This window comes from Labrus mixtus, chromosome 18, assembly GCF_963584025.1.
Source record: "Labrus mixtus chromosome 18, fLabMix1.1, whole genome shotgun sequence".
Lineage (NCBI taxonomy): Eukaryota > Metazoa > Chordata > Actinopteri > Labriformes > Labridae > Labrus > Labrus mixtus.
In genome coordinates, this window is record NC_083629.1 from 2,624,923 (window position 1) to 2,643,105 (window position 18,183).

General features: G+C 40.1%; 1 protein-coding gene across 1 annotated transcript in view; it reads left to right on the top strand.

Moving 5' to 3' along the window:
* Positions 1-18,183, top strand: part of rock2a (rho-associated, coiled-coil containing protein kinase 2a) — a 50,137-nt gene that overhangs the window by 22,009 nt on the left and 9,945 nt on the right. Inside the window, exons 2-20 of the mRNA XM_061063551.1 lie at positions 1,026-1,107; positions 1,206-1,306; positions 1,825-1,962; positions 2,134-2,394; positions 3,796-3,940; positions 4,100-4,238; positions 6,034-6,125; positions 6,232-6,391; positions 6,508-6,562; positions 10,712-10,800; positions 10,910-10,958; positions 11,734-11,869; positions 12,733-12,824; positions 13,458-13,704; positions 15,737-15,843; positions 16,835-16,994; positions 17,234-17,394; positions 17,532-17,716; positions 17,807-17,876. Of these exons, the coding sequence (XP_060919534.1) occupies positions 1,026-1,107; positions 1,206-1,306; positions 1,825-1,962; positions 2,134-2,394; positions 3,796-3,940; positions 4,100-4,238; positions 6,034-6,125; positions 6,232-6,391; positions 6,508-6,562; positions 10,712-10,800; positions 10,910-10,958; positions 11,734-11,869; positions 12,733-12,824; positions 13,458-13,704; positions 15,737-15,843; positions 16,835-16,994; positions 17,234-17,394; positions 17,532-17,716; positions 17,807-17,876 (2,469 nt within the window). The remainder of the gene's footprint in view (positions 1-1,025; positions 1,108-1,205; positions 1,307-1,824; positions 1,963-2,133; positions 2,395-3,795; positions 3,941-4,099; positions 4,239-6,033; positions 6,126-6,231; positions 6,392-6,507; positions 6,563-10,711; positions 10,801-10,909; positions 10,959-11,733; positions 11,870-12,732; positions 12,825-13,457; positions 13,705-15,736; positions 15,844-16,834; positions 16,995-17,233; positions 17,395-17,531; positions 17,717-17,806; positions 17,877-18,183) is intronic.

Here is an 18,183-nt window from a genome sequence, read left to right on the forward strand (position 1 = left end):
GTCGGGGGTTCGATCCCCAGCTCCCGCAGCCACACGTCCCATATCTCCTTCGGCAAGACCCTTAACCCCAAGTTGCTCCTGCTGCTTCGGCGGCGGCGTGTGAATGTGTATGAATGAGATTAGTTACTTAAGACTGTCCATTTAGTTCCATTTAGTTAAGTCCATTTACCATTTTACCATGTATGCAGTATGTCCAGCGCTAGGATCAAGACTAGCATTGAATTAATATGCTGAAGTTAATCACAACTGATGACATATGTTGATACTTGAAGCTGTGCATGTTAGCATTAGTCTTACAATACCAGTTTTGCCAGGGCAGGAATGCTGATGATTAGAGAAGACAAAGTTCTTGCTTCGTCACTGACTACTTGTCATGTTTCAATGCACCACAGTGATCGACAGTATGACCCAACATTTGATGATCAATGCACACTCCTCCAAGGCTAAAATGTATCATCACTTGCACATGTAGCGCTCACATCCTGCTGGTAGTGTACTGTTGAAAACAGTGACGAGAAGCTGGAACACTTTAAAATGCTGTGAGATTGTGCAATTTGTGAAATAATATTCTCTGATAATAACAATGCATAGTTTATAGCTGCATCATAATGTCACACATAATGTTTTGTTTTACTGATGACCACTTTACAAGAGGCTGAAACCTTTCTGAATGAACTGTAGAGACCAGATAGCGCTGTGAACAATTCTTACCTCTAACACCCTCGTCAAGTCCACAGTCCTTGAATAATATGTTTTCTGCTGATGTTGCCATAAATCACTCTGCAGTTTCTGTGTTGTGTACCTGAGTTTGTTTGAATTAACAACAGCTGTGCTGCTGATCTGATATTGTAAATGTCTTTCCTGCCCACTCATGAGAATTTGATATCATGGAGTTTATAACCATCACCACTTCTCTTCCAGTTCAATGCACCAAAGCCTGAAAATATGTGTGGAGGATGTTGCACTTTGATCCCTGTTTTTCTGCGCTCACGACTGATGATTGATTGTTCTTTCTTTCTGTGTAGGACTCCATCAACGCTCTGGTCTTAGACTTGGACTACCCCGCACTACGCAAGAACAAAAACATTGAAACCTTCTTAAACAGATGTAAGTCACCGTGTTCAAGAAGAGGAATGGAAATGAAGACATGTGTCTTCTTTACAAGTTTAAATTCTGTCTACATTTATTCTTGTCTTTATTCTCAGATGAGAAAGTTATACGACAGACTCGTGACCTCCAGATGAAGTCTGAAGACTTTGACAGAGTCAAAGTGATTGGTCGAGGGGCGTTTGGGGAAGTCCAATTGGTGAGAATTTGTTTAATTTTCATGCTTCTTCATCATAAAAAAACATAATTAAAGGTTCTATATGTAACTTTTTTACATGTATAAATTGTCTTTTATCGCCCATTAATAAGAACGGTAAACTGATGTGAAAAAGATCTAGAAACACAGTTAAGCAGTGAGTACAGTATGTTATTCTTCTTTTCTCTAGTCCCTCAATTAAACAACTTTTATACACGAGGGGAGGAGTCAGCGGGCCGTCCGGGCGATGTAAACAAAGTGAAGATAGGACTCTGAAAACATCACAGACAGTGGGACTCGGGTGTTACACCCATTGTAGACAGTCATGACTCACAGAGTTATTTTCACAGGATATACTTGATTTATATTATATTTAAGTGTTTAAAATCACATATAAAGACTTTAAAGACTTGATATACCTTGTTTTGTGTAACCTGTGTTTTGGGATTTAGACCAAATCTGTCTCAGCCAAAATAAATGTTAGATTCCTTTTTCTTTTTTTAATTCTCACCACCATTCAGGTCCGGCATAAAGCCTCTCAGAAGGTCTACGCCATGAAGCTACTGAGCAAGTTTGAGATGATCAAGCGCTCAGACTCGGCTTTCTTCTGGGAGGAGAGGGACATCATGGCCTTTGCCAACAGTCCCTGGGTTGTGCAGGTATGAAGTTTAAGAACCACCAACTTTACCTTTAACAAGATGTATTTTTTAATTGCATTGGCTAATCAAACAACCTTGCATCTTCTCATAATTACATTGAGCTTTGGCAGAGAGATTGGAGCTACCGTGCTGAAATATCTTTCAGTTAAACGATGGACTTGTTTGTTTCAGTTGTGCTGTGCCTTCCAAGACGAGCACTACCTCTACATGGTGATGGAGTACATGCCAGGAGGCGACCTGGTCAACCTGACCAGCACCTACGACGTGCCAGAGAAATGGGCCAAGTTCTACACAGCAGAGGTGGTGATGGCTCTGGATGCCATTCACTCCATGGGATTCATCCATCGAGACGTCAAACCCGACAACATGCTGCTCGACCGACTTGGACACCTTAAGCTGGCCGACTTTGGAACATGCATGAAGATGGACCATGTGAGTTGTAACCCATCATTCAAACTGTGTGTGAGGAATTACTTTTTTCTTCTTCTTTTTTTTGACCTAAAAGACAAAGGAGTCTGTTTCTCGTAGATGTTGAGATGGTTATGGGAAAAGAATGGCTGAATATTTAAACTGTTCTGGAAACAAATGTATGCATGAAATGTATAACGTATATTGTGAACAAGCAGTAAGGAAAATATTTTCCCTCAAGTGGAGGACAGAACATGTAAATGTAAATATCTCTCTTTCTACCTACCTGCCCACCTTCTTACATAAATACCTACCTACCTACCTGTCTGTCTGTTCTATCTGTGCTATCATCCTTCAATTTCTATTTATCTATCTCTGTCTATTCTATTTTCAGTCTGTCTTTACTCAAAACGTTCCATCAATTTGACCATCTTTCAATCTCTATTTCTGTACCGACCTTTATGTAATTAATAAATCACCTTTACTTTACATCTACTGTATCTGTATTTAAATGAATCTGTTTTATTTATTCATCATTCTTATGAATCCTTCTTCTGTTATATTCCATCAATCTTCTTGATATGGAGGTTTAGACTGATGGACGATGTGCGTCTGCAGAGATTCTGAATTCTCACACTGAACATGACGAATCAGGATCAAGTGTGTTAAAGATTACCAAACATGACGCGCTGCAATGTGTGCAAACACGTCTCATACTGGCACAGTTAACAATGGCATGTTTGGAATCCTGATTAAATTCAAGCTCGTGCCTAGGAACACTTCACCCATAAAGTCCAGTTCGTTTGACTAGTGTGAGTGCTCCGGTACACTTCCTTAGCCCTGTAATGCTTGGAAGAGTTGTGCTTCTGCATGGTAATGTTCATGCACGAGCACAAGCGCAGATACACAACATGGACAGCCTTCATTATATAGAAATCATGGAGTGTTTTGGCTGTATATGATTTAATGACTCTAAATAAGACACAAAGTCAGTAAAGTAGCTGTCATGCTCTCTTTCTCTCTTTTCTGTGATGTGCGGACGCAGACTCGACCGTAAGTCCCTTTTTTTTTTCTCGAGTCCTCCTGTCTTGTAAATGAGGCACACTTCATGATTACGTGAAGACATTCATGTGGTGTATTACGATGTTATGTACATGAGGTAACCGTGCTCAGACCCGGTTAGTGCTGGGGCGCTGGTGGCACAGTGGTTAGAGCGCGCGCCCCATGCATGGAGGCTGTAGTCCTCCAAGCGAGTGGTCCAGGTTCAAATCCCACCTGTGGCTCCCTTCCTGCATGTCATTCCCCACTCTCTCTCTCCCTGATTTCCAACTCTATCCACTGTCCTATCTCTCCATCAAAGGTACAAAATGCCCAAAAATAAAAAGCTCATTATGCAGGATGCTGACTGGAGGATTTGTGTTGCAGACTGGCATGGTGCACTGTGATACAGCAGTTGGGACTCCAGACTACATCTCTCCAGAGGTGCTGAAATCTCAGGGAGGAGACGGCTATTATGGAAGGGAGTGTGACTGGTGGTCGGTAGGGGTCTTCATCTTTGAGATGCTTGTCGGTAAGTGAATATGTAATGAGGTGTTTTCTGATGATATCTTTGCATTATGAGACATGGTTTTCACATGTTTTGCTCTGTAAACACATTCTGGAATGATCTCAGTTGATTCCAATAATCCAGCTCTTTGTAAAACAGATAATAATCTGTCATTTCTGCTAGGTGACACACCGTTCTATGCCGACTCTCTGGTGGGAACGTACAGTAAGATCATGGACCATAAAAACTCCCTCAACTTCCCTGATGACGTGGACATCTCCAAAGATGCCAAGAACATCATCTGTGCCTTCCTGACTGACAGGTAGAGCGAGTGACAGACGTGTGCTGCAACATAAACACATTATATATATATATATATATATATATATATATATATATTTATTTATACATAACATGATGATGCTGTGCACAGCACACTGAGGTTTTCCAATAGGTTGGTTTATTTTATTTTTAGACTAAAGAAAAACAAAGTATATTTCGCTCAGATTTAATCTACACATTAATCCAATCATTATTTTTTACTGGAGAATTCAATATGTTTTTCACATTAACCAGCCGATATTATTAACCCATTAATTCACAGTATGTTGTCGCTGTTCTGACAGACGAGCAGAGGCAGAACCTTAAAGTGGGGACTTTGGATAATGTTATTTTTCTGCTTGGCAACCTCAGAGTCAGGGACAATTCAGGGTCATCAGCGTGTTATTTTGCTGGGGATTTATTCTGGCTCATAGGTCAAACTGTTTGAAAATTATATTAAACAACACAAAGCACTGAAATAGATCACTTGACCTGTGTTAGTCGTGGGTCAGATTGTGGGACTCCAATAACCTGATGCAGGACTCTAAAAGAACATGTATTAATATGTTTGACACATCATGTCATGTGTGTGTGTAGCTACTGATACTGTTGAGCTGAGAACAAAGGTAGATTATGACACTGATAAACATAACAAACAGGAGCAGTTGAAGGTAGAATATGTAGAACTCTATGACAATGTTTACATTCAAATATCTAAATTAATTAAAAATGAACTTAACCCCTGTAATATCATTTTTTGTTGTTGAGTACTTACATCACCTCAAATATTTCCAACAGTTATCAAAGCCAGAGAAATACTTGTAATTACTATAAATACTATAAATTTTATAGCTGTAACGGGACGTGTCTTGTCGCGGCAGCTGCCATGATGAGCCGCCATGACAGACACGAAATGTTTATCGTTGCCAAGGAAACGCCAAATGTTACGTCAAAGAGCGCTGCATAAGGAAGCGGGAGCTGCTCCTGAAAGCGGCCGTACTGTTGCTGTACGTGCTGCTGTGATAAAAACAACATGTAAATTATACTAGGATACATCGTCGGTAAACATATTCTCTTCTCGGTTTCGCCTGTTCCTATTGACCACGGTCAATAACGGTCAATAACCAATACGGGGGAGAAGCAGAGTGATTCACTCCCATGATTCCCCGCCAGCCTCGACGTCATCTTTTGTTATTGTTTTGATTGAGAGCTCCCTGGTGGTGGACTTTACATACTGTGTGTTTAATGAAAAAAGAGTAAAGGAACAGATACACTACAATATAGTACACATCAAACAGTGACAAGCAAAACATTTACATTACAATTATTTTCAACAATCGTTAAGCGCCAACTCTAACTACAATGGATCAAATTGAGGGAGCTGAAACACCTTCTGGGTGAACAAAGTATCAGAATCAGAATCAGAATCAGAATCGGGGTTTATTGCCAAGTACATTTACACATACAAGGAATTTGACTTGGTGTATTGGTGCTAAACAAATAACAAGGAAATAAAGCAGAACTAACAACAACTTAAATAATACAGTATAAGAAGATATTACAATATATAAAATACAATTTAAAAATGTAAAATATAAAAAACACAATGTACAAAAGGTGCAATGTAGGAGCTGTGCAGTGGACTATGAGAAAAAGTAACCTCCTCCTGTCTTCATCTGACAGAACCTGGACTGTGTTCAGACATTTCACATAAAAGCTGACATCTCAGAGAATAATACAATAGAGTCTAGACAGTAGAACAAAAACATTTCTCTTCTCCCTCTCGATGATTAAAGGGAGGTGCGATTGGGCAGAAACGGTGTGGAGGAAATCAAGCGACACCCTTTCTTCAAGAACGACCAGTGGACCTTTGACACCATCAGAGAAAGTTAGTATGACTACTATGTAACAAGCAGGAAGCGATGCAATATGACATTATTTATGAAAGTATAGCTCAAGATGTATTTACACAGCACTTCTGTCTCTTTTCCCAGCTGTTGCCCCCGTCGTCCCTGAGCTGAGCAGCGACATCGACACCAGTAACTTCGACGAGATTGAAGATGACAAAGGCGATGTGGAAACCTTCCCAACACCGAAGGCCTTTGTAGGAAACCAGTTACCCTTTGTTGGCTTTACCTACTTCAAAGAAGACCAGTAAGATATTCCTCCCTTCTTTAATTGTTTGATTCTTTCGGACAGATTCTGGATCACACATTTGTTCTCGGCTGTTTTCTTCACTTTGTGTTGATTTTGTTCATTTCCTTCTTTAGGTTACTTACTGCTTCCAACAATACCTCTGTGGCTCATGAGAATTCAAAAGGAGAGGTAGGTCATTTAACCCTCAAACACAATAACGGCCAGGTGCACCATTAACAACTCCAGTAATACCTTCTGTCCCGATCCACGAAAACAAATAAAGAAGGTGTCGGCTTACACGACCACACGGAAACAGGCCTGTTGACATTGCGATCAGTCCGGCTTAATTCTGTAAAACATTCAGGATTAGCATGGAAATGACTCAGAAAGGGATTTCTTCTCTGATCCCACGATTTATTTGTACTTTGTTAGAATTTCAATGTTCTTAACTGAACTGAGAGACCTAAGCAGCTTTGGGAGTAAGAAGTTAAGCTAAAAGCTAATCTCTCTCTCTCTCAACTAAACAGTCCAAACAATCTGCTGCTACTTTGGAGTAAGACAACAAAAGGATTTATTTGGAGTATTAAACTGTATACTGTATTTACTTTCAGGGTTAATAATTTGTGTTCTTGCTGTAAAGAAACCTTTCATCTTGAGGTTTTTCAGAGATCTAGTCCCACTTGTTGAAAACAGAACTCACTGCACAAACTATAAGGATGTAAGAAAATATGGAAACGTATAGATATTTGTGGTTCTAGGCAGGGGCCAACAGGGGCCAGTGCCCCTGTAACACGGAGTTTGGTCCCCCCTGTGGCCACCCATCCAAAAGGAAGAGCCCCCCTAATAACACATACACAGTATTTGACTCAATACTGTTACTGAAACAAATATAAATCATGGTATTTTATGTTGTGGTGTTTAATGATGTGTGCTATTATTTGGCATAATATAGATTTTTTAAAGCCATCATCTTTGTCTATTTTTCACCTGGGTTTAATGTTCCACTCTGACAAAACAACTGGCCCCAGTTTTCCCCACTCAGTTAAAGTGGTCTAGAACCGCCACTGGTGCAAGGATCAGTGTTGATATGTGATCTGTTCAGATTGACCCTCTTTGGTTTGGAGTGCATGTGATCCAGTGGTGATCCAGTTTTGTTTTTTTTAAACGACCTTTCCAGCAGAGGATAAACGGTCTGTTATAAACTGTGACTTGTAAGACTACTCTTGTCAGTATGTACAAGCCAATCAGAGAAAGAGTACACAGAGTCATCTCTTCACCATCCTATGAAATACTGCTAAAAAAAACAGACAATGTATTGTAAAAAGTGAAGGTGCACAATTTCAACAAAGGAAGTGCATGTAAGTTGTGTAAAATAACTCAAATCAAAAAGTAAAAAACAAAAAAGGGTCCCATTCATGAAAGGACAAAGAAAAGTGCTGCAATTGAATTATTTTCATATCATTGAAATTTAGCAGAAATACCTACTGAGTATTGTCAGTCGATCAATGGTGTGAATCAGAAGTGGGTACTGTAAAATAAGTGTGTATATACCCTGCACTACACCACTGATGTGATCTGAGGATGGGTGGAGAAAGAAAGCCACATTATCCAGGTTTAAAATATAAAGTCTCTGTGACAGGAGAGCAGAATGTAGGAGCCATGGAGTCCTGTGCAAACTTTCATGCAACAGAGTTATTTAATATCAAACAGTGCTTCAGGTTATCTCTGCTCAGTCTGACCATGTCTGCTTTTATCATGCAGGTATCAACAATCAGACATAATGTTACCCCGGTTAGCTCTATGTTTGGTCCCAAAACTGAAGATATAATTCCCTGAATGCACGCTGCCTTGTTTGTGTGACACACACACACCACGCCCTGCTGGAAAGACACACACACTCTGCTTAATGAAAGGTGTGCATGTGTTATGTGTTCAACATTGTCAGAGCTAGGACACAATAAAGTGCTTTTTTAGATTAAAGCAAACTTGTTTCTCACAGAAAGATTTCTGCTCAGTGTGTGTTTGTTGATGTAATAAGTTGGCGGTAACAACAATCAATGTTACTGAAATGACACAGACTGCTGTTCTTAGTTTCTTAAAAGCACTTTATTCTTGTGATTTGTCGTGCTTTTAAATGCACAGTTACATTCATGACTGGCTGAAGACTGGGAAAGTTAGATTTTTTTGGTTGGTCTGAAAAACGATCCGTGTCATAAATCTGTGATCAGACATGAACAGTGAGATTTCTGATCCGTTGCACAACTAAAACCTACTGATACATAAGTTACATCTTCTGTTGACTATATCGTTTCTCAAAGACAAAACTGATTATGAATGAGTTGTCAACGTGCAAAGATTCATTCTGAGTCTGATTTAGTCAACATAGTGAGCTCTTTTTTACTCATCTTTGTGCATATGGTGATGTGTACTTCCATAAGATCTAAAAAAAACTTAAGTATATCTCCATACAGTATTACCCAGAATCTCCACCAGATACATGTGAGCTCCCCTCGTCCGTTTTCTACGGCAGCACCGAGCAGCTGATCGGGTCTTTACACAATCAATGCAAGATAACATCATGACTGTGGTATAGTGCTGTATAAAACCCTTCTAAACACATCAACAAACGTACGTTAGGTCATTGTTCTGAACCGTCAGGAACGGAGTGTTTTATTCTTATAATAATGAAATGTGCTCTGGCAACATTAGAAGCCTTGTGTATCTGCTGCAGAGGGTTTCTGGACTGCCAGAGCTGAGACGCAGCAAAGCCAAGGGAAGCACACACACACAGAGACTAAAGAAAAACCTCTGGTGGAATTTATCAGTTAGAATGTGTCAATCAGTGTTGGGCAGTAACGCATTACTAGTAAGGCGTTACAGTAATAATATTACTTTTAATAATAACGAGTAGTGTAACAAGTTACTAATGAAATTCCAGTAATAATATTACAGCTAAAAAATAACTCGTTACTACCTTACTGTTGTTGTTATTACCTCACTTTTGATTTAAAATGCAACAATCCCCAGATTCATTTCGTCGCGCACGTCAGCCAAGCAGGAAGGTAGCGAGCTTCATGGTTGCCAGGTTTGCAGTTTTCCTGCTGAATTGGGCTTCATTTTAGGTGCTGCTGCGGGGTTTTATTTTTTTTTGGCCATTGGGCTTATTTTGTCAGTTGTTGTCATACAGACCTGGCAACCCTGGTTGGCTTAGAAGATGGAAGCGCTCATGTTTACATTCAGCGGCCGGAAATATTCCCATTACTTTAGTTTATGTCGAGAGGAAAGATGAAGAGAACATCGTTGTCAGATGTAGATTGTGTCCCTGTACTAGATCTCTTTCTACTGCAAAAAACACGACCTTAAACCTCCTGAAGCACTTACAACAACAGCACAACAACGTGAAGCTCCTGTAAATAACCCCACCAACGAGCCCTCTGCGGCTGCGGAGGATAGATGTAGCCCTACAATACAAAACAACCAAGACTGGATTTTAATCGTGGACAGCTACAAGAGAAAAAGAACTAATGAAACGTGTGGCTTAATACAAAAAATAATATAACGAGTAGTGTAACATATTACTGTTGGCAGGGAGTAATAAGTAACGCAAATATATCACTTTTAAAAAGAGTAATGAGTAATATATTCCTTTTTGTCAGTAACGAGCCCAACACTGGTGTCAATATATATTGAACAGTACTCTAAAGTGATGCACATTATACATCTTAATTCTTGCTAATCAAAGCTCTGTATCACATAACTACATATAGGTGTGAGAGGATCAGCTGTATCTACCAACTAAAGAAAGAGATGGACCCGAACTTGACCAGCTCTGTGCAGCATTTCAGCTTTTGTGTGTTTCTGTTTTGGTGTTGTAGTCTCAGATTCTGCTCATTTTTGGTTTCTCTCTCATCGATGTAAAATACTCTCTGGAGTCAAAGAAGCACAGGTTTCCATAAACCGAGTCTATGGAAAGTAAACTTTGAACTTAAATGAGCCACTGTTTATTTTTACATCATGATATCAGGTGGTAAACTAAAAGATTATATTTTACGGCTTGTTATCTTGATCTAAAGTGACAAAGAAATGCTAAACTGCAGATTGAATATCAAATACTCCTGAATGTTAAATGTTTACTTTAACTCCAGAGAGACCTGTATCTGAAGTGAATGTTAATTTAAAGAAACTGAAGAAAACAACTCGACTGATCCCACTTTTATTTTACCACAAAATCAAGATTGAGTTTGTCATTAAAGTTTTGAATGAGAGAACTTCAGCAGCAGAAATACAGACGTTGTTTTTTAGTCACTGTGTAGATACATTTCTGTTTTCTGTCCACAGTCGGCAGCACTGCAGAAGAAACTGCGCCTCCTGGAGGTTCAGATGAACAACGAGAAGCAGGTCAAAGATGAGATTGAGCACAAATACAGGTACAGGAGAGACATGACCTCATAGTGTTTTATGTTTGATCACTGACACACCTGAGCTTAGTAAACTGCACATTCATAGTTCTTTTAATTTTTTGTTTTTATTTTGCAGAGCTGCCACATGCAGGCTAGACAAAATCTGCAAGGAACTTGAAGATGAGGTGAGTAAATCAACATGAAACAGCAGCCAACTACTGAATCCACAGCACAGACACCTGATAATGACAGAGAGATCTCGTCTATTTTGGTTCTATCAGACTTTTTTTAATTGAAATTTTACACAAGATGTTTATACACATGAGCTTCAATGACAGAAACCTAAGACAGCATCCTCAAACATACAAACTATTTACAGATTGCCGTTGCCTTGATGAGGAAAACTATACATAAAATTTGAAACAAAGACAAAATTACTGAATGAAATTATGATATGCATGTACGCACATATATATATATATATATACACACACCCATACTCACATTTGCACACAAAATAAAACCTACAGACACAGCTCAATAAATACAACTAAAACAAATAAACAGATAAAAAACTATCAGACTTTTTTTTTATCTGATTCTGCAATGTCCCAGCTCCCCCCTGGATGACCGTCCACCTTTTAAAAAAAAATAAAAAATAAAAAATAAATTCTGTCAAACAATTAAAGTCAGAAATAATGATATTCTGAGTCGTCACTTGACCATGAAGTGGTTGAATGTCAATCTGTCATATTCATTGAGCTTCAGCTGGAGTGCACGCTGAATTCTAATAGCCATATTAAAATGTCTATTGGGGTTGGATTGGTGTTAAGCTCCCCGATTGGATTCCGAGGAATCATTTCCCATAAAGCCGGTTAGGGCCATGCAGCACTGTGAAACCAGCCGTGTAGTCCTAAGTTGAACTAAGAATATGATGATTAATTGTTTTGTTTGGTTTAGGTGAGCAGCAGGAAGAGTCTGGAGTCGAGTCTGAGGCAGCTGGAGAGGGAGAAAGCTCTGCTGCAGCACAAAAGCCTGGACAGCCACCGCAAGGCCGAGAGCGAGGCCGACAGGAAGCGCTGCCTGGAGAACGAAGGTGACATCAAACACACCTTCAAATAATAAACCAAAAATTACTTTTCTTTTTGACTAGCAGAGACATTGATACAGAACTAATAGAATAGAATAGATGTTCATTGCCATTTGCTCAGGTACAGGACAGTACAGGTACATTGGAATTTTTGTGTGTTTCTCCCTGAGTCACCTTCTACAAAAAAGTTAAAATTATATATAAAATAGAATAGCATTATAAGAAAAAAAGAGTAGAAAAGTACAAATAAATAAAATAATAAATTGTAGTAACAGTTAAGTGATTTAAAATAAACTGTACAGAAGCTATACACTGTATTAAAGCAAAGATATAATACAAACAATACACAAAATAACAAAGGAAAATATAAATATGTTTTCTTGTCTCTCCTTGTCTCTAATAAGAGATGCAGATATGTTTAAGGATCATCGTTTTCTTAGATTGTGAAGTCAACACATGCAGTGACACACTTTCTGTTGTCTGCTGATCACAGATTTCTTTTTTTTAAAGGCATCTTGTGAAGCATTGCCTTCTGCTTCATAGCTTTCTGTTTCTACAGACGTTAACAGACAGACTGATGTAATGTGGATAATACTGCCATCACATGGACAAAGTCACTCCTAGATAATTTGCAAACATGCTCACTAGGTCTGTTAACTGGCTCCCTTTGATGCATTTGAAACTGTTGCTCTGTTCCTCAAACTTCTCCTTGATACTGAAATGCTGTTGTACACTTTACATCAGAAGTTTGGTGCAATCAAAGATTATTATTTTCAAACTCTGAAGATTTTAATCATCCATGTTGTTAACTAAATGAGAGAGCTCACTTTAACACATTGTCCTGTGTCCTTCTTGTCCTTGTTGTGCAGTCAACAGCCTTCGAGATCAGCTGGACGACATGAAGAAAAGAAACCAGAATTCACACATTTCCAATGAGAAAAACATTCACCTGCAGAAACAGGTCCGTCACTGAGTGCCACGTTTATAAACTGCCACCCACATTTAAATAAAATGAATGAATACGGGGGTACTGGTAGCCTAGTGGTTAGTGAGCTCTCCCTATGTACAGTATTGTCCTCTAAGGGGGGCGGTCCGGGTTCAAATCCGATCTCTGGTTCATTTCACACATGTGATAACACATGTGAAATGAACCCCACTCTCTCTGTCCTCTCTCTGTAAAAGGTTTGGGCCCCCTATGCCCCATTATTAGAGTGAAAGGAGAGTGGATAGAGTCAGAAATCTGGGAGAGAGAGAGAGAGAGAGGGGATAAATCCACAGATCAGACTTGAACCTTGGTCCACCCGTCCGGATGACCACAGCCACCGTACATGTAGGGCACGTTCCAAACCAATAGGCCATCAGCACCCCCAAAAATAAACCTTTACAGAAATGATGAATTTAGTAAGTCATATTAAATAATAAAAATAACAGAGTCAGATATTTTAGAAATATGTAAACTTTTCATTTTCTTACAACATTAAGTGCTTGTTTGGAAATGTGAGTAACAAACCAAAGTTGCACACTGATTCTGGATTCTTTCTTCTTCTTATTCTTCTCTTTTGTTTGTTTGTTTGTTTGTTTTTCTTGTCTCCAGCTGGAAGAAGCCAACACACTGCTGCGGGCCGAGTCCGAGGCAGCGACGAGGCTCCGTAAAACGCAGACGGACAGCAGCAAGCAGCTGCAGCAGCTGGAGGCCAACGTGCGCGAGCTGCAGGACAAATGCTGCCTGCTGGAGCGCAGCAAGCTGAGCCTCGAGAAGGAGTGCATCAGCATGCAGGCGGCGCTGGAGACGGAGAGGCGGGAGCAAAGCCAGGGCTCGGAGACCATCAGCGACCTGATGGGTGGGTGATGCACATATTTACAAAGTGTTCACAAGAGTTTGCATTTATTGATGAGCAGATATGATGGCTGGTTGAAACAGCATGTCCAGACTTTTCTAATGCCTCTAAATTGATTGATGCACGCCCTACACTCTTATTTGGTCAACTCACTTAAGATGTTTGAATAAATAATCATTCCTTCTGCTGCTTTAAGTCGCCGGTTGAGAGAAACCTAAAGCAGGCTGTGTTGTCTTGAGGATGTGCATTGAAAACGATGACTGAGTAGACTTTTTTTGGGGGGGAGAAAAGTCCTACATGTCACCGTTATGTTGACCTTGTTCTTACCTGAAGAGAGCGCTCATGTTTCTGTTAACTTCAGGAGCTCAGGGAAGCGATGGCAGCTCCATATGCGCATGCACAAGTTCAAGTGAAAATCATTCTTCTTTTTTTTTTAAACATGATCCTAAAACAGAAATGGGATTTTATTTCCAAAAGGCATTTGTTGTCCAACCATGCCACCAATTTGTCATCAAATTCCACCATGAAGTATTTCTGATAGAGTGACTAGTGTTTTACTAACTAATCGTGATTCCTGTTACAAACCTTGAATTAAAATGTGCTGTGTCAGCCGCTGTCTGCCACACAGCACATTTGAGAGGGCCGCTAAGGGTACCACCAGAGCACCGTGCTTCACAAATACAGAGGACAGCAAAGAGACTTTCAGGCCTCTCACTGCTGAATCCTTTCAGCAAACAACACACTATCTGTGTTTGTGTGCGAGTCAGGTTGAATCTAAATGAAAACAAACACATCTGATATAAGGAGATAAGAGGCTTAAACACATTCATAGAGAATAAAAGAATGATCCTCTTCTTCCTGTGGACAGGACTTTAAATCAAACCATTGCTCGCTCTGTTCCAGCTGCTCAGGGTGCAACAGTTGCTGACTGTGCTGTTTTTCAGCATGTGTGTGTTTAAGTGTACGAGGGAGTGTGTTATCATTATGGCTAATGAATCAACTGTTATCTGATTAGGACAACAGACTACTTAAACTGTCCTATAAAAGCTTCTATCTGGTTGTGTTAATGGAGCTAAGGTCAAAAACAGTAAACACACTTCCAGATACCTGCTCAGTCTCTCCGTTTGTTTAACAAGTCAGTGACTCAGCTGCTTTCTGGATTGTACTGGGATGTTGGAGAAATAGCATTCAGATCATGTAAATGTTTGCCTTAAGCTATTCTGTTTGATCATAATCAGGGGTGGGACTTAACGCTACAGTGGCTGTATGAAAGTTTTTTTTAAGGCTTGCTTGGTATTGAATATAAACTCAAACAGCCTTGTTGGCTTAGTTTTCCAAAAGGAAAAGTTGTAATCTTTGAGTAAAATCATTGAACATAGAGGAACTCAGACTGTGCTGTCCCAACCATCACCCGATGCCCAACCGCTACCATCGGACTGTGTCGTCCCCTAAACCATCGCCGTCCTTGTTCATGCACGGCCTGCTCCGACCTCCACCTCAGCAGCAAGGAAATGTGGACATCCGGAACGCGAGGAATACAAAGGAGAAATCCTGCCTGCATATTATCCCATTATGCTCTTTTGTGTAGCGTCGCGAGATAACACTTGTTATGAATTGGCGCTACACAAATAATGATTGATTGATTGATTGATTGAGTTCAAAGCTGCATTCTCCTGTAAAGTACTAAGTACAGGTGATCAGGACAGAATGGGGTTTTTGTAACCGTGTGAAAACCCTGGCTAAGAATAATTACCTGAATACTCTGAATACAAAGACAGATACCAACTCACATTGAAATCTGTTGCAGAGGGGTTAGTTCTGACCTCTTCATGTGCACTCAAAAGACAAATGTTCACCTTGTGAAAGGTTTAACCGAATCACTTCCTGGCTGCATTTAATCTGTGCATTTTGATGTTTAGACATGGGTAAATATACTTAATGCATGAAATATTTAGAAGACAAACAGAAAAGAGAAACCTCAGAGCTTCTTGATTTGGATTATGTGTCTTTGAGTCCCCGTGCTTTTGTCTTGCAGGACGAATCTCTAGCCTGGAGGAGGAGGCCCGTCAGCAGAGACATGTTCTGTCCAAGGCTGAGAGTGAGAAGAGACAACTTCAGGAAAAGCATACAGATATGGAGAAGGTAAACTGTTCTTTTTCAATGTTTAAACCTCTTGGTTTTTTTTTTTTTTTTGGGGGGGGGGGGGAGTCTGAAACAAGCTCTACACCTGAACAACTTTAGAAGTGAACTTGTTACAGCAAAATTAAAATACGCCATTGGTATATTCATGAGATAGCTGCAGGCATTTCATTCTTAATTAAAAACTCAGAAACTGTTTAGTCATATGAATTGCTTGGGGGCTAATTCAGATTCTTGAGCTGCAAAGATGAAATAAACATCCTGAGTCTCTGCCAGAGTACTTTGTCCTGTTTCATCTGACATCAGTAAAAAACATTTTCATCAAACAGCTGAATCATTCTGTCAAGTGTTTTCCTTCCACAGTACAAATTAATAAATTAAAAACTCGCTCTCAAAGTAGAACAATTATTTTTAAAATAGAAAGCTTTAAAGAAAAAGGTGTGATTATTATTTTTTTGATCCAGTAGATGTCGCCCTTGAGCACCAGCATGAAACCAAAACAAACTTCTGTTTGGCCACACCTCCTCTATTCTAAAGCCTCCGCTCTCCTCCAGAGACACACTCCCAACCCCCCCTCCAAGCACGAAGGAGAAACAAAATTGTCCTTTGCTCAAGCTGTAATTGCCTGTGGTCTGCATTGTTGTGTTAGCATGCTAATGTTAGCGCACTTTGGTTAGCTCAAAGCTTCATATTGCACATAAATTGACACAGAATGACTGTGATCTAAACACACTTATGTGACATCCAAATAATCAGTGAGTATGTTCTCTCTATTCCTTGACTAAAACAGATTTATACTTAAGGCCGTCCCGTCCATGTAAACATGATGTAAACAAGGCTCCAACAACAAAATAGCTGGCGGGTCTCACCCTTCTCACTCGTTGTAGACGGTCATGATAAACTTGATTTGTGTTATATTTATGTGATAAATGTCACACATTCTTCCTTCAAACCTCAGGATCATTTCATCTCTGCTCTTATTTTCCTCGTACAGGAGATGAGCAACAAGGAGATCGACTTGACCTACAAGCTGAAGGTGCTGCAGCAGGAGCTGGAGCAGGAGGAGGCCTCTCACAAGGCCACCAGGGCCCTGCTGGCAGACAAGAGCAAGATCAAAGTGACTATCGAGGGCGCCAAGTCAGAGTCAATGAAGGGTAAGATCCTCCCTTTGCTGGAAATTGTTTTCTCATATAATCTTTTTTTTTACTCCAACTGTCTGTTCATCCTGGTTTGTACCGTTGTAAATAAGAGATGTGAACTCTGAAATGATTCACCTCAAATGGACATGTGACTTTACCAAACAGCACTTAATGCTGTGTTACAGAATGTGCACTTATTGTCATAACTTTTGCTTGGAATAATGTATTGATATGATAAAATGACGACCGTCCAGAGATGGAGCAGAAGCTGGCGGAGGAGCGAGCAGCCAAACTGCGGCTGGAGAACCGAATCCTGGATTTGGAGAAACACAGCAGCATGATGGACTGTGACTACAAACAGGCGCTGCAGAAACTAGACGAGCTGCGGAGGCACAAGGACCGACTCACTGAGGAGGTGAGGGAGTGTTGATGTTCTGTGCGGGTCCTCTGTGAAAACTGTTTTTTTAATTAAATGATAAAACAGAAAAAGATTATTCAGCATTCCAGCTTCTCTCATTCTCTGCTCCTTCTGTGTTTGATGGATTCTTTCAGGTGAAGAACCTGACGCTGAAGATCGAGCAAGAGACCCAGAAACGTAGTCTGACTCAGAATGACCTGAAGGCTCAGAACCAGCAGCTCAGTTCTCTGCGAACCTCCGAGAAGCAGCTCAAGCAGGAGACGAATCACCTCCTGGACATAAAACGCAGCCTGGAGAAACAGAACCAAGAGCTGCGCAAGTCAGTTCAATTTCATTCATACGACATGCTTCATATCTTTAAATGAAGAGGAGGGCAAGTCCTAAATCATACTTCTGTTTTTTACTACAGAGAAAGACAAGACACCGACGGGCAGATGAAGGAGTTACAGGACCAGCTGGAGGCTGAGCAGTATTTCTCTGTGAGTCTGAACTCTAATCTCTTATTTGGATGACTAATGACAGACAGCAGCACATTATGGCTCTGTATCTCGCTCGCTGAGTATGTGGGCTTCCACCTGCCTCCAGCACATTTGTATAGATTTGAGTTGCTAATGCAGGTCTTCGCAGGGATTGATTAACTAAGATAATGGATTCACTGATCCCTGCTTAATCTTTAATTCTTTATCCATTCACCAGGAGAAGTAATTGTTTTAAAAAAAACCTCTTTGGAGTTTAAAGAAGGTTTCTGAAGATGCTCGGGAGGCACTGGCTGCTGCTGTTGTATTT